Source organism: Phacochoerus africanus, chromosome 7 (genome assembly GCF_016906955.1).
Source record: "Phacochoerus africanus isolate WHEZ1 chromosome 7, ROS_Pafr_v1, whole genome shotgun sequence".
In the NCBI taxonomy this organism is placed as follows: domain Eukaryota; kingdom Metazoa; phylum Chordata; class Mammalia; order Artiodactyla; family Suidae; genus Phacochoerus; species Phacochoerus africanus.
Genome location: NC_062550.1, coordinates 66,127,588 through 66,148,706, shown reverse-complemented (window position 1 = coordinate 66,148,706; position 21,119 = coordinate 66,127,588). Strand labels below are relative to the sequence as shown.

At 39.4% G+C, this 21,119-nt stretch overlaps 1 protein-coding gene across 1 annotated transcript in view; it reads right to left on the bottom strand.

The window, feature by feature from the left end:
* A2M (alpha-2-macroglobulin) overlaps positions 1-19,801 on the bottom strand; it is a 75,910-nt gene extending 56,109 nt beyond the window's left edge. The window contains exon 1 of the mRNA XM_047787590.1: positions 19,652-19,801. Coding sequence (XP_047643546.1) covers positions 19,652-19,737 — 86 coding nt within the window. The 5' untranslated portion in view covers positions 19,738-19,801. The remainder of the gene's footprint in view (positions 1-19,651) is intronic.
* Positions 19,802-21,119: the final 1,318 nt, after the last annotated feature.

Genomic DNA, 21,119 nt, shown 5'->3' with positions numbered 1-21,119 from the left:
GAGGATATTTGCCAAACTATGGCAGATGATTCTCAGTGGCTTAACTACTCACACAGCATCCTCCTCCTTAGCCACTCTCAAACGGTGGGTGACTATTTGATCTAGTCTAGCGAGTGACATATAAAGGGAAAACTTCTGGGTAAGGTTTATGGAAAACTTTTGCTTTCTTAATAAAAAGAGAAAGTTTAAATTGGCACATCACTGAATGTTCTTATTTATTCTTCCTGCATGGAAAATGGACGTAATGCTGGAGGTTTCAATGGCTTCTTGAGTTGACAAAGCAACGAGCAGTAGGATCAAGGTCTGCATGCTAAGCAAGTCCAAAAGATAGAAAGGGCCTTGGTCTCTGCCAGTATTATTGCATAATTGTGTCAACCTTGGAATGTCAACCTATGGCCTTCTTCCCTGTTTATTTAGCAATTGCTAGTTGTTTTTCTGTTATTTATTGCCAGAGGGATTCCTAGATTATACACAGACAAACGCACAATGCATTCTCAATAGACAGAGAAAACGAAGACTTAAAGTAATGTTGCAACAATGTGAAGAGGGAGATAAATTTGGATTTGAAGCATACTGGACATGACTTGATTATTAGCTTAATATTTGATGAGCATATTGGAGAGAAGGATTATATTACTGCATTTTATCTTGACTGATACACTATTGATAAAATACACCATTATCTAATACATTTATCTTTTTTTCTTAAAGGATAAAACTCATCTAATTAAATTATGATACACTATAGATTGTAAGAGATGTGAAAAGATGTGTATCTTAGAATCATTGAAATCTGATAATAGCTAATATTTAAAGGCACTATATTCTAGGCATTGTGCTAAGCACATTACTTTGATTGATTTACTTGTTTTTACTCAAATATTTATGAAATAGTTATGGATTTTTCCATTTTAGAGGTGATAAATAGAGGATGACTACAGGTTTCTCACTAGGGCAAATGTATGGATGGTCTTGCAATAAGAGATGTTGGGGAACCATGAGGTAGAGTCTTAGATATGTTGAGTTTGAGGCTCTCTTGAGATATTCAGTGAAGCTTTTCAGTAGGGAGTTGGGTATAAATTTCACAAGTTAAGGAAAAATAGAGATTGATTAATTGAGTCTTTCATCCATTTCAGTCAATATTTAAGCCTATTATGAACCAGACTTTGCATTGAGTAGTGAGCGTATTTCGGCAAGCAAAGCAGTCAAGTGGAGAGGATGGATACTATTTAGTCAGCCCACATATATTTTAATGCATACTTTGTACCAGACACTGTTCTGTGGCTAACAAAAACCATATGTGTCTGCCATTGGGGAGTTTACCTTCATTGGCATCAAAATTAAAAATGTGGCTGGTGAAAAACATGTGAGCACACTGACAGATCTCACTTTGAATTCCTGAGGACAGTCTGGTACAAACACAGCCTCCATGCAGGGCTGCCATATCCTTCTCTCCCAGGTCATTGTTTTTGTAATCAATGCTCTTTTCCTTTTCTTTAAACTGATGATATTGCTTCTTATTTCACTGAGAAAGAATGGAAGTGATCAAAAGTGAAATTTCTCATCATCTTCCCTCAATACTGAAGCTACCAGCTCCTCAGCATCTGTACCTGTGTACTCTGTCTTCTCCTGTGTTGCACTGGATGAATGTGTGTGCATCTAAATCCAAGCCATCATTTAATTTTTTCATTTTTATCTTTGCTTTTTAGGTCCACACCCTTTGCATAGAGAAGTTCCCAGGCTAGTGGTTGAATTGGAGCGACAGCTGCCAGCCTACACCACAGACACAGCAACGTGGGATCCAAGCCACGTCTACGACCTACACCACAGCTCATGGCAATACTGGATCCCTGACCCACTGAGTGAGGGCAAGGATTGAACCCACATCCTCATGGATACTAGTCGGACTCATTTCCACTGCACCACAAAGGGAACTCTTTTATTTTTTATAATTGAAAAAAATTTAAAAAAACCTGAATTTATTCTTTTTTGCACACTTAAAAACTTCATTACTAAATTTATTTTCTTCTCTCTACTACACCATAAAATTTCTCCTTTCAATTTCATTTTTCTCACCAGCATATAAATATATATTTCTTCTGCAAAAAACCCCAAAAATCTTGACTATGCATAGCGGTCTATCTACCACCCCATTTTTGGGTTCCCCTTTCCACAAATCTCTCACTATTTGTCCAAACTTATGACTTCCATTTCTTCTTTTCCTCATATTTCATAAAACCCACTCCCAACAGGTTTTATCTCCACTTGTCAGTTATCCGTGATCTCCACGTTGCCGACCTCAGTGGCCAATTCTCCGTTCTCATTTTATTCTGTCTTTCAGAAGCAGCTGACATAGTTGCCCACTCTGTTCTTGAACTCCTTCCTGAAGCAATTTTGTCACTTGAATTTCAATACCCCACACGTCTTTGATTCTGGCAATCATTTTCAGAATCCTTTACTATTTGTTTTCCTGACACTTAAACCTACCTGTGTCTCAAAGTTGGGTCCTCTGACTTCCTCTCTTCTCAAGTCACATTCTCTCCAAAGGGATCTCGCCTTGCCTCAGGGATCTAAATATGCTATTTAGACAATATTTAAAATCTCCCTGTCAAACAATTTCTCATTGCAAATGATCCCTAACTGCTCTCTTCTGATTCAGAATCATATTTATAATGGCTTACTTTGATTCTCTACCGAAGTCACCCAGGCACCTCAGATTCAACATGTTCAAAAGTAAACATCTGATTCCTCTTCTCTTTCCAGTACCTTTCCTCTCAGTAACTGGTGTCTCCATTAAACCCGTTGCTGAGGCCAAAACATGTGGATTCATCTTTGGTTTCTCCCTTTCTGCGACTTCCAGCCTAAAGTTTAGCAGCAAGTCAAAATATATTTTTAATAGGCTCACTTTCCTCTGTTTTATCTACCAAAATTCTAGTCTAAAACACATTTGCCTCTACTAGTGCAAGTCTCCTAACTTGCTCCACATTTTACCACTGATCTCTCTCTCTTTTTTTTTTTTTGTCTTTTTGCCATTTCTTGGGCCACTCCAGCGGCATACGGAGGTTCCCAGGCTAGGGGTCTCATCGGAGCTGTAGCTGCCAGCCTACACCAGAGCGACAGCAACGTGGGATCCAAGCCACGTCTGCAACCTACACCACAGCTCACAGCAACGCTGGATCGTTAACCCACTGAGCAAGGCCAGGGATCGAACCTGCAACCTCATGGTTCCTAGTCGGATTCGTTAACCTCTGCGCCACGATGGGAACTCCACTGATCTCTTTTAATACATTCTCTCACAAAAGCCAAAATAAATCCTCCAAAATAAAAATCTAATTATGCCATCCCCTGGGAAACTTTTCTAACAGTGCTCCATGATCCTGAAAATAATTCCAAAATGTTTACCAAAGCCTACAAGACCCTACAGGACTTTGCTATTCCCTCATGGTCTGATTTCATCCTTTTTTTTTTTTTTTTAATGCCATCATCTGCAGCATATGGAAGTTCCCAGGCCAGGGACTGAATCTGAGCCGCAGCTGCTACCTACGCCACAACTGCAGCAACACCAGATTCCTTCACCCACTGAGATGGGTCGTGGATCGAACCCGTGCCACCACAGAGACACCAGATCCTTAACCCACTGTTCCACAGTGGGAACTCCTGATCTCGTCTTTCATGGCTTGGCTCTGCCCTAATCAGTTTGCTGTGGTCACACCGGTCTCTTTCCTATTCCCGTTTTTGCCTCAGGACTTTGCACTCCCTGTTTTCTCTTCCTGGGCACTTGGGATGTGCATATGGCTTTCTGTTCCACTTCATTCATTTCTCTGTTCCACGGCCTTCTCACAAAGGCCCTTCTTGACCACTCTGCCAGAATAGTAGTCCCCTACATATTGTCCTCTGTTTCCTTACCCTGCTTTTTATCTTCATAGCACATTTCTTTTTTTTAAAGAGTTTTATTGAAGTAGAGCTGATTTACAACATTGCAACAATTTCTGCTGCACCGCAAAGTGATTGTTATACATATACATGCATCCATTCTCTTTCAGATTCTTTTCTCATATAGATTATCACAGAACATTGGGCAGAGTTCTCTGTGCAGTACAGCAAGTCCCCACTGGCCAATCATTCCCTCTACCACGGTGTGCACTGTGCGTATGCCAATCCCAAACTCCCAGTCCATCCCTGCCCCTGCCCCCCACCTCTCCACTTTGGTAACCATACATTTGTTTTCAGTCTGTGAGTCTGTTTCTGTTTTTCTTACTTGCAAAACAGTGATATCATATGATGTTTGTTTTTCACTGTCTGACTAACTTCACTTAGTAGGATAATTTCTAGGTCCATCCGTGTTGCTGCAAAGGGCATTATTTCATTCTTTGTTATGGCCGAGTAATATTCCATTCTATATATGTACCACATTTTCTTTATCCATTCCTCTATCCATGGGCATTTAGGTTGTTTCCATGTCTCGGCTACTGTAAATAGTGCTTCAGTGAACATTGGGGTGCATGTATCTTCTCAAGTAAATATTTTCTGCTACACATATTCTGTTACATATATATATGTGTGACCATATAACATTATATATAAATATAAATGATTGTATGACATAAGATATTGCATGTACCTATGTGATATTACACGTACCTATGTGATATTACACATACACACACAATTTATATCATATATATACATATCAATGCCCAGATCTTCATATTAGGTGCTCAATAAATAACTGCTGAAAGAATAAATGACTAAAATTTAAATATAAAATAATACTCTGTTGGCAAATGTTGGTCTTTATTTTCAGTTTTTCAAGTGTGATTCCAGTGTCCACAGAGTTGTCTTTCCCAGCACTGTTATTTGCAAAACTGATAAGCACTTCCTTTTGTGTGTTTAGTCACTGACAGAACACATAGAGCTGAAAAAACTAAGTAGTAAGAACTTGAAGTGTTTTATTAGAGAACATTTTCCAAGTTAAGATGTATTTATCACCATCCTAGGCGTAGTAATTTGATTGTAAACTAAGCTATGAATCTACTGACAACTACATGACTCACATTTCCCTATATTTTTAAAAATAAAGATGTGATTTCTTTAGATTCTTTACCTATATTACATTAGACAATGGCCACCTCATCCTCCCATGCTATCAGTAATTTATTCCTTTCCTTTATTTCCATCTCTCCATCCATAATATTTATTGCACACACACTGAATTCACAGTGAATAACTCTTCCCAGAAATGCAATGGATTCTTTCTTTGTGAACTCGAGTGGGTGTAAAATATTGACTAAACAAAGCACTGACCATTGGAGCCTGAACACGACTTCAACAAACATGACAGTCGGCACTGCTGGAGCAATTTCTTACGGCAAATTACCAGTGACAATTCCAATAAAATCAAAATTGTTTCTGAGTACCAGGAAAACAAGGAACTCAAAGTTCTTTTCATGAACTGAGTATAGCATTGGTATCTAGACCTTGCAAAGGTAACACAAAGAGACTAATGTCACTTATGAATACTGATAAAATGTCTTAAATGAAAAGTTAGTAAATGTAATCCAGCAGCACATCCAAGAATTACTAATATTATGCCATGATCAAATGCATTTTATTCCCATAAACGTAGGAAGGGCATTTGACAATCCCCAGAGAGGTGTGCCATGCTTAATAAGAAAACATTAAAGTACTTACAGTGAGTCAGAAATAAGACAAAAAGGCGATCTCTACTACTCAAGTTTTTTCTATAGATTTCAGCCAATACAAATAAAATAAAATACGTATTGATTATAAGAGGAAAAAGTAAAATCAGTATTCGAACAGGAGATAATTTCATACTTGGAAAATACAGGAGAACCAGAGTTGGGTAATTCTCATAAAATTTCTTTATTTTTTTATTATTATTATTTTTTGCCTTTCGCCATTTCTTGGGCCACTCCTGCAGCATATGGAGGTTCCCAGGCTAGGGGTTGAATCGGAGCTGTAGCCGCCAGCCTACGCCAGAGCCACAGCAACGTGGGATCCGAGCCGCGTCTGCAACCTACACCACAGCTCACGGCAACGCCGGATCCTTAACCCACTGAGCAAGGGCAGGGACCGAACCCGCAACCTCATGGTTCCTAGTTGGATTCGTTAACCACTGCGCCATAACGGGAACTCTTTCTTTCTTTCTTTTTTTTTTTTTTTTAAAGATCTTACTTCTCTCTTCTCTTCCCCTTGTACCATATCTAGATTTCTATCTTCTAACTTACTGATTCTCTCTTGCATATGGTCTGCTCTATTTTCAATGCTTTCTAATGCATTCGTCATCTTATTTATTGAGTTGTCTCTAGTTTCTCTTTGCCTATAGAGTTATAGAATTTCAATCTGTTTGGTAAAGTGTTCCCCCTGTTCATTAATGTTATTCCTGGGCTCATGGAACTGCCTTTCTGAATTTCTTTGTAGCTCCTTGAGCTTCTTCATAACAGCTATTTTGAATTCTCTGTCAGATAGTTTTCATTTTGTGATATGTTACCGTGGTTATTCATGGTTCTGGATGAGCTGTTCCTCTGCCAGCATATTTGAAGTAGCAAACGCCTTTCTTCTCTAGGTAAAACTTTTTATTTTTAACTTGATTAGAAACATTCAACAGATTGAATGGGTGCACGATAGCACAAGTGTTTGGGTCTTCTTGCCGGAACTACTTCCATTTATATTTGAGAATCGGCACTTTCCACCCGCATTGCCTTTGTCAGAGGTGCTGCCCTGGGTCCTAGTTGCCATCGATTGTGCCTCCAGGATCATTGTGCCTTGCTGCTGGTGGTGTCACTAGTATCACCACCTGGAGCACCAGGACGGCAGGTGCCTCTGCCATATCCAGAGCCTCCTGGGTTGTAGGCTCTGGTGCTGTAAGGGGAGGAGGAGGGGGAGGATCCAGGGTCATATGTGTCTCTGCCATGAATGAGTTTGTTGGGTTCATGCACACTGAAACTCTGGTGGGGGAGGGCTAGAGTTTCAGGCATGTCTGTGGCTGGAGGGACAGGGTGACAGGCCCTGCTGCCCTTGCTGTCCAATTCCTGTGGCTGTGGCCACCCCTGCAGCATGAAGGCCAGTGTCCTGTGCACTTCCTCCCCTGATGTTACCAGGTTGTCTGGGGCTTTGGGCTCAGCCACTCAGGTTGTTGGTCCAGGCTAGCAGGCACTGCCTCCAGGCTTCTCCTGGCTCTTCCTCCTCTACCTGTCCCAGTCCACTCACCTTTAGGTGTTCAGATGTTTGGAATTTTCTGAAGTCCTGGTATGTTGGGCAGAGGTATCTTTGTTGAGTTGTGTATGTTTTCCTGGTTGTAGAGTGAAGGAGAGAGACAAAGAGAGCATCTCACACCACTGTGATGCTGCTGTCACACAGAAAGATTGTTCTTGCCGTGGTGGGAGATCATGATGCTTCAGATTAGGGTTTAGAATGAAGGGGGAGGAAACTTAGCTGATTGTTGATAATCCCATTGCCAAGATAGTTCATATTTCTATGAACTATGAGGCAAAGTGAGGAGGAGGGCACAGAGTTTCATGTGTTTATAAGATATGCAGGTAGAGATGTCCAGAAGGCATCTACATCTTCAGGAGGAATACCCCAGGGTGATGCTGTGTTCTTATTGTAACCTATCAGTTGGCATACGTTTCATTTTCTTCCATTTTTGGTGATGTTAAATCCGATCACTTGATTAAGGTGATATGTGCCAGACTTCTGATCTATAAGTTTATTATTTTCCTTTGTAACTAATAAATATTTTACGGAGAGGTGCTCGGACCATTTAAATGTCCTACTTCTCATCAAAATTTCAATGCACTTATTTGTTTTTGCCAGTATAGAGTCATGTTTTCCTATTTTATTGAATGGATTATCATCTGTATTCCATTCTTTATTGTGAGGCTCAAATTATCCCAGCTTTGGCCAATAAAATTCCGTTTAAATTGGCTTCTGAGTCCTTTTGACATATCCTGATCATTCCTGAGCAATTATTTATCTTCTGGTCCAAAATATTTCAGGCTCATCTAATAATTTTCCTTCTCTAGACCTGAAATCAATATTTCTCTGAGGATTTTTTTTTAATTTTTTTTAGCAACTGACCTTAGAAATCAAGAACTGGGCTGTGGACATGCCCATTATTTTGGGGGTGTCACTACTCCTATGTGCAAATAGAGCTAGAGAGTTATGTTTAAACATAGATATATATATGTATACATATGTATATATATATATAAATTCATACATATTCCATTTGGCTCCTGATGTCCCACACATAAACTGCCCCTCTGTAAGAACCCCCTCCTCATTTTGCTCTGGCTGACAGAGCAAAGGCTACCTTCTGAGTAGGCTACCCTCCTTTGTCAGAGTGGTACACCCCACTGTCTACTGTCTTAATTGTCTTCAACTCAATGTGACATACATCTGATCTAGCCCCATCTAGTGGTGAATTAGATTGAATTACTCAGAAAATGAAGGAAAGGGGTAGGGAGAGCTGATTTTTACTTATGTGGTTGTGACATTTCCCAAATTTACTTTAGCACACATGTACTGTTTGTAAAATAAGCAAAATTAAGGAATTAAGGAAAAATAAACTGACAAGCCTAGAGAGATAAGATTATCTTGGTAAAATGCTATTCATTCTGTGAGGGAATTAAGTTCAATTCCTTCAGAGGTTGCTTAATTAGTATCTAGTTAAAATAAATAGAACAGCCAGTCTGTGGCTTGTCGTCTCATTTTCTTGATAAAGTTGTTCACAAAACAGTTTTTTAATGGTATCGGAGGTCAGCTTATCAATTATTTCTTTCATAGATAGTGCCTTTGGTGTTGTGTCTAAAAAAGTCATTACCAGCTCTGTTGAAGGGATGCTTTATTTTTATATTTTTCACTTGATTTATTGTTAGTTAAATAACATACAATTATAACACTAAAAATAAAATTAAAAAGTCATCACCATGACCAACATCATCTAGATTTTCTCTTATGTTGTCTTTTAGGTTTTTATAGGTTTGTACTTTACATTTAAGTCTATGCTACATTTCGAGTTAATTTTTATGAAGCATGTAAGGTCTGTGTCTAGATCCCTTACTTTTTTTTTTTTTTGTCTTTTTGCCATTTCTTGGGCCGCTCCGGCAGCATGTGGAGGTTCCCAGGCTAGGGGTCCAATCGGAGCTGTAGCCACCGGCCTACACCAGAGCCACAGCAACTTGGGATCCGAGCCGCGTCTGCAACCTACACCACAGCTCACGGCAACGCCGGATCGTTAACCCACTGAGCAAGGCCAGGGACCAAACCCGAAACCTCATGGTTCCTAGTCGGATTCGTTAACCACTGAGCCACGATGGGAACTCCTGAACGAAGCAAATTTTATTTATTCTTTCCCAATTGGTGTGATTTTATCTTCTTTTATTGTCTTATTGCGTTAGGACTTCTAGCGTGATGTTGGAAATGGATGATGAATAGGGATATTCTTCCCTTGTTCCTGTTCTTAGTGGGATAGTTCTAGTTTCTCACCATTAAGTGTGATGTTAGTTGCAGGTTTTTAGTAAGCTTTTTAAAATATCATGTTGGGGAAGTTCTCCTCTATGCATAGTTTGCTGAGAGGTTTTTTTTTTTTTTTTTCTTATGAGTAGATGTTGGATTTTGTCAAATGTTTTTTCTGCATCTATCGATATAATCATATAATATCAATTTATTCTTTAGCCTGTTGATATGATGGATTACATTAATTGGGTTTCAAATATTGAAACAGACTTGCATAAATGGGATAAATCCCACATGGTCATAGTGTACCATTCTTTTATACATTATTGGATCTGCTTCACTCCTTTTTTTTTTTTTTTCTTCAAGATTTTTATGCTCATGGAGATATTGGTTTGTAGTTTTCTTTTCCCATGTTGTCTTGGTACAGTTTTAGTATTTGGTTAATGCTGGTTTCATAAAATGAGTTAGAAAGTATTTCCTCTTCTATCTTTTGGAAGAGATTGTAGAAAATTCCATATACTGTGGCATATGGAAGTTCCCAGCCTAGAGGTTGAATTGGAACTGTAGCCACTGACCTATGCCACAGCCACAGCAACATGCCAGATCCGTGCTGCATCTGCAACCTACACCACAGCTCACGGCAATGCCGGATCCTTAACCCACTGAGTGAGGCCAGGAATTGAAACTGCATCCTCATGGATACTAGTCAGGCTCCTTAACATTGAGCCATGATGGGAACTCCAGATTTCTTTTAAATTAAAGTATAGTTGCTGTACAATGTTGTATAAATCACAGGTCTACATTATAGTGATTCAAAAATTTTAAAGGTTATACTTCATTTATAGTTATTATAAAATAAGCCACGATGGGAACTCCTTCTCTTTTCAATTTCATTGATTTCTGCCCTAATTTAAAAAATATTTTTCTTATGCTTGCTTTGGATTTAATCCATTCTTCTTTTTCTAGTTCCCTAGTATAAAAGCTTAGATTATTGATTTTAGACGTTTATTCCTTTTTATTTTTTAAATTTTATTTATTTATTTATTTATTTTTTGTCTTTTGTCTTTTTTGTTGTTGTTGTTGTTGTTGTTGCTATTTCTTGGGCCTCTCCCGTGGCATATGGAGGTTCCCAGGCTAGGGGTTGAATCAGAGCTGTAGCCACCGGCCTACACCAGAGCCACAGCAACGCAGGATCCGAGCCGCGTCTGCAACCTACACCACAGCTCATGGCAACGCCGGATCCGGATCGTTAACCCACTGAGCAAGGGCAGGGACCGAACCCGCAACCTCATGGTTCCTAGTCGGATTCGTTAACCACTGCGCCACGATGGGAACTCCCGTTTATTCCTTTTTAATGTATGCACTCAAGGCTATAATTTTCCCTCTATTTTTATTTTTTTTTGTCTTTTTGCTATTTCTTTGGGCCGCTCCCGCGGCATATGGAGGTTCCCAGGCTAGGGGTTGAATCGGAGCTGTAGCCACTGACCTACACCAGAGCCACAGCAATGTGGGATCCGAGCCTCGTCTGCGACCTACACCACAGCTCACGGCAACGCCGGATCGTTAACCCACTGAGCAAGGGCAGGGACCGAACCCGCAACCTCATGGTTCCTAGTCGGATTTGTCAACCACTGCGCCACGACGGGAACTTCTAGACTATTGACTTTTAATATAATTATTGATATAATTGATTTAATATCTGTCACAATTTTTACAGTCTTATATTTGCGCCCTTTTCTTTTTCCTTATTTTGTTTTCCACATATTTTTCTGCTATTTGTAATTTTAATTGGGCATTTCACGAGGCCATGTATATTTGGTGGTGGCAGTCTTCATTGTGTCGTTTGTTCTAACAGGTAGAAATCAAATAGTCAAATCAATCCATTTTCGGGATTTTACAGAATCCAGCCTTTTCCACCTAAATGCCTAAGGCACACCCTATGTTTCTTAGTGGGGCATAGATACTGCCCCTGCCAGGGGGCGTGAATATAATGATAAATGGGTTTGTGTGTGTGTGCATTTTCTTTTGTTTTAATTAATTTAAGCTAAATTTACTGAGACTTCCTGTGCTAAATTCCTTATGTGAATTATGTAATTTTTAAAAAACAGCACCACAAAGTTCCTACCGTTACTACCTCTACTTTTTAGATGAGAAAATTGAACTACCTGAGTTGACAATCACGCGGGTTATACGTATTAAAGTCAGTATTCGAACTCAAGCAGTATTAACTTCAGCATGTATTTATTGGGTGCCTACTATGTCCCAGGGGTTGTTCTGAGTCTGAAGATACATCAGTAAGTAAAACAAAATCCCTATTCTTACGGCACTTTATTCTTGTGGAGAGAGAAAAATTGTAAACTGGATATATATATGTGTGTGTGTGTGTATGGTGGTTAATGCAGTAGAGAAAAATAAAACAGGATAAAGTGGATAAGGAGTGGGTGTGCCTGTGTGTGCACATGCGTGCATGCAAACGTGTGTGTATACATATACATACATATACATATATATATAAAATGTATGTGGTGTGGTTAGAGCATCCTCCTTAAAGATGACACTTAAACAAAGACTTCAAGGAAGTGAAGGTGTGAAACATGCAAATTGCATAAATGGAAGTGTGTCCAGGTGTGTTTGAGAAAGAGTAAGGAAGGTAGTAAGGCTGGAACGGAATGACTGAGGGGAAGAGAGCAGGTTATAAGTCAGAGGGTAGGAGGAGGAGGATGGGACACAGATCAGGTAGGGCCCCTAGGCTATTGCAAAGTTTTGTCTCTTGTTATGACTGAGATAAGTACTATTTTAAATATTTAGAGGATCACTTTAAAGATGGTTACTTTAGAGAATACATGGTGGGGATGGAGGCGCTCACAGTGAGCTATCATCTTCCACCTGTCAAAATGGCAATTATCAAAAGGAAAATTACAAGTCTTGGTGAGGATGTGGAGAAGAGGGAATCTTCTGGGACTGACAGGAATGTAAACTGGTACAGCCACTATGGAAGATAGTGTGGCGATTCTTCAAAAAATTAAAAATAGAATTACCATAAGATCCAGCAATTCCATTCCTGGGTATTTATCTGAAGAAAACAAGAATACTAATTTGGAAAGATATATGCACCCCTCTGTTTATTGTAGCACTATTTACAGTAGCCAAGATATGGAAGCGACCTAGGTGTCCATTGACAAATGGATGGATAAAGAGGATGTGGTATACATGTACAATAGAATATTACTCAGCCATACAAAAGAATGAAATCTTGCCATTTGTCACAGCATGCATGGACCTAGAGGATATTAAGCTAAGTGAAATAAGGCAGACAGAGAGAAGCAAATACCATGTGATTTCACTTTCATGTGGAATCTGAAAAACAAGGAACAAATATAACAAATTGGAAACAGATTCATAGATATAGAGAACAGATGACTGCCGTGGGGGAAGGGTGTGGGGAATTAGTGAAATAGGTGTGGGAGATTAGGAAGTACACTCTTCTACTTAGAAAATGAAATGGGTCATGAAGGTTAAATGTAAAACATAGGGAATATCATCAATAATATGGTAATAACTTTTTGTGGTGGCAGGTGGTAAGTGGACTTATCATGGCGATCATTTTGTGAGACATAGAAATATCAAGTCAGTAGGTTGTGCATCTGGAACCAACATAGTATTATAGGTCATTTATACTTCAATTCAATATAACATTGCTTCATTTTCTTTAGTTTGACTTAAATCTGACTCTGTTCCCATTCTTCTAAGATTCCTAGTGAGAATTAATCTTAGTTTTTGTTAGAGCTTTCCCCACGTGAGGGTCTGTGGAGCGAAATATTTGGGAAGTTGCTTTAGTCTTTGCTTGAACCTGATCACTCCTGATATGGCCATGCCATTGTCCAACTTCTCAGCCACTTGGAGGCCTGGCTGCTTGGCTGCTTCGATGCTGTATTTGGACAAAAGACTATTTCCTGAGACTGGGAGCTCTGTGACCTAAAGTCTACCTCACACAGTCATTTAGAGATACTGCCTTTTACCCTGGATATAATGATGCAGGGGACCCCAGGTACCCACTGTCCTGGGTCCCATAAACCTCCACCCACCTCCTGGTTTCGAATATTTCCTTCCAGTGGGGCTTCTCCTCTAACCTCCCTGCAAAAGGCTTCTTTTTCCTTTTCCTCAGGAGCGTGTAATTTGCCCAAGTAACCAGGGCTTTCACAAAGTTATCGTTAAGCACCCTCTGTTTCTAACCTTGAAAATTCTTAAGGCAAAAAGGACACAAGAACTTGGCTCCACTTTTGAAAAAGGGAAGAGAAAATACCAGAGGATAAGAATCAGCACAGATCACATTCCTTCTAAATCCTTTGCAGCAGTGAAACCAAAACACTTGTTAATATTTTAGTAAATTATTCTTCCATATTAGGAAAGGGAAAGTGCTGGGAAAACAGAGGTATCTTGTTTTTGGGGGAAAAGAAAAGTGAGCATGTGTAGGTTCAGTTAAGGTTTGTTTGTGTGAACTTTTTTGGGGAATAAAGAAAAAAGATGGAGGGGGAAGAGCAGGCTGGTCTTGATATTATTTGGGAAATTTCCATTTTCACATGGGAATCTCCATATCTCCATAACCTCACATAATTGAATAAAAACATGTAGAGACTTCTGTTGCTAGGCACCTAGGTTAGGATTTTCTTATACAACAGTGAATAAAATTACTCATCTCCCAATTTCTTCTTTGGTCCTTATTCAATAATGCCATTCCTACCCACACATATAAATATTCTGTTTTTACAAGCAAAAATATAGTTCTGGAAATCTGGAAATTATTTTTAATTAAAAAAATTTTTATTGGAGTATAGTTGACTTACACTGTTGCCTTAGTTTCAGGTGCACAACAAACTGAATCAGTATGCACATACATATGTCCATTCTTTTTTTTCCTATATAGGTTATTACAAACTATTGAGTAGGTTTCCCTCAAATTACCGTAGGGTCTTATTAATCATCAATTTTATACAGTAGTGTGTATGTATTATTCCCATTTTCCTAATTCCTCTCTCTCTCCCATGGTTTCCTCTATGGTAACCATAAGACTGGTTTTGAAATCTGTGAGTTTGTTTTATAAGTAAGTTCCTTCGTATCTTTTTTATTAGATCCCACAATAAGTGATGCCATATGATGTTTGTCTTCCTCTGTTTGATGTACTTCACTCAATATGACAATCTCTAGTTCCATCCACATTGCTGCAAATGACTTTATTTCATTCTTTTTTATGGCTGAGTTATAATCCATAGTGTGTATATATACATATATATGTGTGTATATATATGTATGTATATGTGTGTGTATATACACACACACGCAACACCTTCTATATCTATTCCTCTGTCAGACATTTAGGTTGTTTCCATGTCTTGGCTATTGTGAACAGTCCTTCAGTGAACATTGGGGTACATATATCTTTTGGAATTATGGCTTTCTCAGGAGTGGGATTGCTGGATCACACGTAGTTGTGTATTTAGTTTTTTAAGTAAAGGAAATCTGGAATTTTAATCCGAGGATTCAGTAAAGAGTACCAGCATTGAAACTAAACTTGCTTTCTTGGAGCAGTGAGATGTTGGGAAAATGTGCTGATCTCTGTTTTCTATTTCCACCATCCCTTATGAAAAAAAATGAGTCAGCAATACTTGATATCATGAGAAAGGGATCAAAATGCATAGTAATAAGTAGTACTATATGCATCATTTGAGGGAAGTGATTAGTACGCAGTTTCTTCTCTCTTTGGAAAACATGAAGATGGAATCGAAAAGTGGTCTGGATTAGGAAGAGAATTCTTAGACTTCTGGCTGGCCTGACCTCCTGCCTTCCATCCTGTTGGCCTGTGTAATTCCTGTGATTGAGAAATCTCTTGTTTTGTACAAAATTCTTTCTCACATTCTAATTCAGATCTGTTGGATCATCTTCAAAGATTTTTTCCAAGTTTCCCCTTGTGAAACACTGTGCCTTGTGATAGTGGGCTACAGTAAGGCCAAAGAGAATGGTTTCTCACATGGCTTCTGGCTTTTTTTCTGGAACATTTTAGATAAAGTGAGATGTATGGAAAAATCCCTGAGATGTTTAAAATGCCATGCAAGGAGTTCCCGTCGTGGCGCAGTGGTTAACGAATCCGACTAGGAACCATGAGGTTGCGGGTTCGGTCCCTGCCCTTGCTCAGTGGGTTAAGGATCCGGCGTTGCCGTGAGCTGTGGTGTAGGTTGCAGACGCGGCTCGGATCCCGCGTTGCTGTGGCCCTGGCGTAGGCCGGTGGCTACAGCTCCGATTCAACCCCTAGCCTGGGGAGCTAGGCTCCACATGCCGCGGGAGCGGCCCAAGAAATAGCAACAACAACAACAACAATAACAACAACAACAAAAAGACAAAAAAAAAATGCCATGCAAATATAAAATCACATCAGTATTTGATTTTCCTACTAAAAAAAAGAGAGAAGAAGAGAAAACCCATGTAAAATTAAAAAATGAATGGACAAAATTCCTTCACAAGTATGTTGAGAAGTCTCTGACCAAAAGTACAGACTTGAAACAAAAGTGGGCTACTGAATCAAGCGAATGTCAATTTTGCTCCTTTCCTTTTCCTAATGGCCCGTTTACAGGATGCTGAAAACAGAGACGGAGATCCACAGTAAGACTGTAAATGAGAGATGACGCCATCAGGTTGATGGAGATGTTTTTTGTAAATCAACCCAACTGAATGAAGAATTATACAGACATGAGGTTGAAACAGCAGAGGGCACAGCAGCCCAGAACATTGAGGTGTAAAGCTTGAAGCCATTGTTTTGGGCAGAATAGATTCTACTCATGGCTTGCTCTTTCTGGTGACCAGCCTGCACCCTGAAGCTATCCAGGAGCCCACCAAACGTTGCCTCATTAGAACAAAAGACCTCCTATCACCTAAAAGATTGCAATGGATTTAGGAACTTTGTATCAGGAACTAGGGTCAAAGACCAAATATTTGAACAAAAGATAACGCCTAGTACTCTTATCACTTAGGATATTACAAGGGTTGGGAGCTCTGTGACAGGAACCAGGGGCAGTGATCTATATACAGGTCTTCAGATGGATATAAACTATGCTTGAGGAACCGCAGTTAAGGTAGATGACCCCAGCGAGTCTCATCTGTACTTGGACCTAATTTACATGGCAAGATCCTGGATTTTAAGCCTGAGGCTATTGTCATTATATGCCAAGCATCAAATATTGGAAGGCAGCATGGGTAGAGGTGATTCCTCAATAAACCATGCCTTCCCGTATTCATGGCCTTATATAATTCCCTCCCCTTGAATTCGACCTTGCCCTATTACTTGCTTTTGGAAACAGGTCAACAATGGAAGTGATACTAAGTGACTTCCAAGGCTAGGTCCTAGGAGACTTTTCAGTTTCTGCCTTAGTTCCCTGGAATGCTTGTACTTGGGACCCTCTGTTTCGGAATCCTGCTGCCATGCTGTGAGGCTCCTGAACTATCTGGAAAGGATGTGTGTTGACACTCTGGTCAACATTTCTAGATAAGCCACCAGGGGATGGCCAGCATGAACTATGTGCTCCATGGGGAGCTATTTTGGACACCTAGTCCAACTGAATCTTCAGAGGACCATAGCGCTAGTCAACATCTAACATCAACTGCAAGGGAGAACCAAAGCGAATACTGCCCTGTAGAGTGAACCCAGCCAAACCATAGAACCCTAAAAGAAAAACAATAAATGGTTGTTTTAATTCATTGCATTCTAGACATATAACTGGAACACATAGCTACTTGACTTGTAGTAGAGACTGGCTAGTTCTACACCAAATTTCTTTCCCTTTCCTCCTGAATACACTGATAGACTGACTGTCTCATCATGTGACTGAATTCTGGCTAATGGAGTATAAGTAAATGTGATGTACATCACATCCAGGTTTGGCATATTTAAACTTCCTATGGGCGCCTTCACTTTCTTTTATTCTTTTTTTTTTGTCTTTGTTGTTGTTGCTGTTGTTGCTATTTCTTGGGCCGCTCCCTGCGGCATATGGAGGTTCCCAGGCTAGGGGTTGAATCGGAGCTGAGCCACTGGCCTACGCCAGAGCCACAGCAACTCGGGATCCGAGTGCGTCTGCAACCTACACCACAGCTCACGGCAACGCCGGATCGTCAACCCACTGAGCAAGGGCAGGGACTGAACCCGCAACCTCATAGTTCCTAGTCGGATTCGTTAACCACTGTGCCACGACGGGAACTCCACTTTCTTTTATTCTTTGCTTGCTGGATGAGTATGCTTTAGAAGTGACACCCTGAAAATGACAAAGCCTCCATCTGCTTGGGTTACTGTGCTTTTTCACTGAGTTTTAGAGTTTCACTGAGTTTAGAGCTGTTATAGCAGCTCATGTAAAATCAACTAAATACACAACTGGAAAAAATTGGCAATATTTTCTTTTGCATTTTACTTTTATGTTCATAAGTGAGACTGATATTTAATTTTCTTCTCTTTATTATAATCCTTATGATATTAAACTCTTTTTTTTTTGGAAAAAGGAAGGATTTATTATTATTTGCAGCAAGTAAGGAGAATGCTAAGGATCTTTCCCAAATAGCATCTCTGATATTAAACTCTAAAGTGATTGTATGGGTATTCTTCTTCTGCTTTCTCAATAGCCTTTTTAGGATAGGGATTATCATTTCCTTGAAAGCTTGGTAAAGCTTTTCGGTAAAATACAAAATTATTTTTACAAGTCTTTTGTAAGTGAAGGAATACTCTTTACTCCTAATTCACTTTCTTTTAAGGTCACTGGTTTATTCAATTTTTCAAAATAATCTAATGTTAGTTTTGATAATTTGTACAATTTTCATTCTTCTAGGGTACTGTCTTTTTTTCGGCTAGGCTTTCAATTTACTACGTTATTAATGTTTAGAATACTGACTTTTTGTTTTTGTAATTATATCATTTTGTTGGCTTCTGTTTTATTAATTTCTGTTTTTCACAATTTCTCTGTCAATGTTTTCTTTTTTTTTCCATTTTTCTAGGTTTTTTCTCATGCATTCCAACCATTTAACAGTCTTGATTTTTCAATTCATATAGTTAGTTAAGGTTTGTAAAATACTTCTGTGTGTATCAGATATTTAAACAAATGAACTAGGTATTTTGATATATTACGTTTCAATTGTTATTCCATAGTAAATTATTGGTAACTTTCATTGTTTTTTTTTTTTTAAGTTTTTATGATGGAGAATTTCAAACGTACATAAAATTAGACAAAGTAATGTAATGAATCCAAATATATCCACAGTGTTATACGAACATAATAAACTACTAGAGTCACAATACCCAGTTCTAATGGCCGACAATCTGTGTCCACTCTTGCCTTACCTACATCCCATCCACATTCCCATCTACTTTCTTCACCAATTCACCTTTCCTATTATCATTTTGAAGCAAATAAATATTTCAGTATGTATTTCCAAAAGAAAAGAAAACACACACATTATTTTATTATACATAAACATTTAGCAAAAGTATTTTAATATCATGAATATTCAAATATCCAGCCAGTGCACATTTATAACTTTTTTGTGAAAATGTCGTGATGTTTTTCAAAAAACTGTCTTTGGAATCAAGATCAAAATTAGGTTTATACATTATGATTGATTGACATACTTTTTCAATCTCTTTAATTCCGTAGGCTTGCTCTCCTCTCTTTCTGAGACAGTTATTTGTTAGAGAAATTGAATTGCTTGTCAGTTTTCCACAGTAGGAATTTTGTAAATTATATGCTCATGATATAACAACACTTTTATTACTTTCTGTACACATAGAATCTACAGTATGAGTTCAAATGACTCCAAACTGTACATCTTAAGTATTTTTATAGTCAGCACCTTCCATCTGAAAGAACAATTCTGTGAAAGTGAGGTCTGTGGTTTCAGTGTCTAATCAAATCATGCTTCTTAGTGACTACTTATTGTATTTATGACTGTTATTGACTCAATGAAAAACACTATTTCAAGAATGTAGGGTACATGAATGAAAAAATGTATTAATCTATTATAACTGTAACTTACCTTAAGGAATGGAAGGGTAGCATTTAATAGGAAGGGCAAGGCAAAGATATCAGGGAGAGACTGAAATAAAAAACAGATTCTTGAGCAAGGGACTTGGAGGGAGACTTACGGTTTTGCAGAATCTGAGACATTGGCAGAAAATAGGGAGAGGAGAAACAGCATGAGACGCGAATGAAGAAATCTGTCTCTCTCCATGGCGAGGAGTAAATCGCAGGTATCGTTTCTCCCTGCCTGCTGCCTGCTCTCTGAGACATTTCAGATTTACCAGGTGTTATATGTGGCTGCTATTTGCAAACAAGCTCCACCCAAAATAGAGTTCACAGCTGGGCACAGATTCTCCTGAAAGGGTTGATGCTCTCAGTGATTGCCTTATTACCCTCAAGGCTAAACTCTGACAGGCTCTGAAGAATTTCCAGAGGATAACATTTACATTCTAGTAAGAATGACCTTTCTTTGACTTTGACAGCAGAGCTCCTGATGAGGGACTTTTAACTCACCTTTCTTTAACTCCTTCAAAATTCTTATCAGCAGGTTTCAAAGAAAGTTGCCTTTAAAGGTCACAGAACATGTCACTACGCGGTAACTTCTTGAAGGCAGATTCATTTCTGGGACCGAGTGAGGTATAACTTTAGGGGGACTTCTTGACAGTGGATTGAGTAAGAGGCCCTGAGAGAAGGTAATTCAAAAAAAGTGCCTATGCTTCGCTAAAATTGCAGGTGTGCCTTACCTCCAGCACTCTCTCCTGGCCTTGCTCAAGCTGCAGGCAAGCCCTACTTGCAGCACTTTCCCTCTGTGTCATTAAAGCTGCAGATGCTCCCCGTCCCCCATGTTCTCCTGCAGCCTTGCTAAGGTTGGGAGGTAAGCACAGTCTGCACTTACCACGCACCTGGTTTGGTGGCCAGAGGGACTAACATTCCCAGTCCCCTCCTCCCCCCAGGTCTCTAACAATTGGAAAGACAGTTCTAGGCAGGCTACCACATCTAGGTGGTGCACAGAAAGCAGAATGAAACATAATTCCAGTCTGCCTGTGAAAAAGAGATTCTCTTGTCCAGGAGCTTCAACCTGAGAGACAGGCTTCAGCCCTTCATCTAGGACTACAGATATACTCGTAGGGAACTTGGGTGGGAAGACACCATCTTTGCATTCTCCCCTGGCCTTGCCTCAGCTTGCTTGTACGCCTATGTATAAGTCCATTTTTTGCAACTGTTACCCAGAGGATTACTGTCCCCCACCCCGACCCAAATCTCCTGGCCTGGAAGTCAGCAGGGTCTACCACTGCAGACCACAAGATTATATGTATTTACATATTTTAAAAGCTGCTGCGTGAAGACCTGGCTTTCAGTGAGCCTGAAACTAGGTCACTCTTTTGGAACACTGACAAGCCTTGAAATACTCTCAACACTGGGATCTATTAAGAATAAAGCCAGCTACTTAGGCGATCACAAAGGTTTGAGAGACACCAAGAGCTAGGACAAGGATCAATGATAAGTTTCATCTCCTACACAATAAGTTCACTCCTTTAAGACTGGGAGAGTTAATAGTTTCATTTACTACATAGAGACTCAAACAGAGTCAAG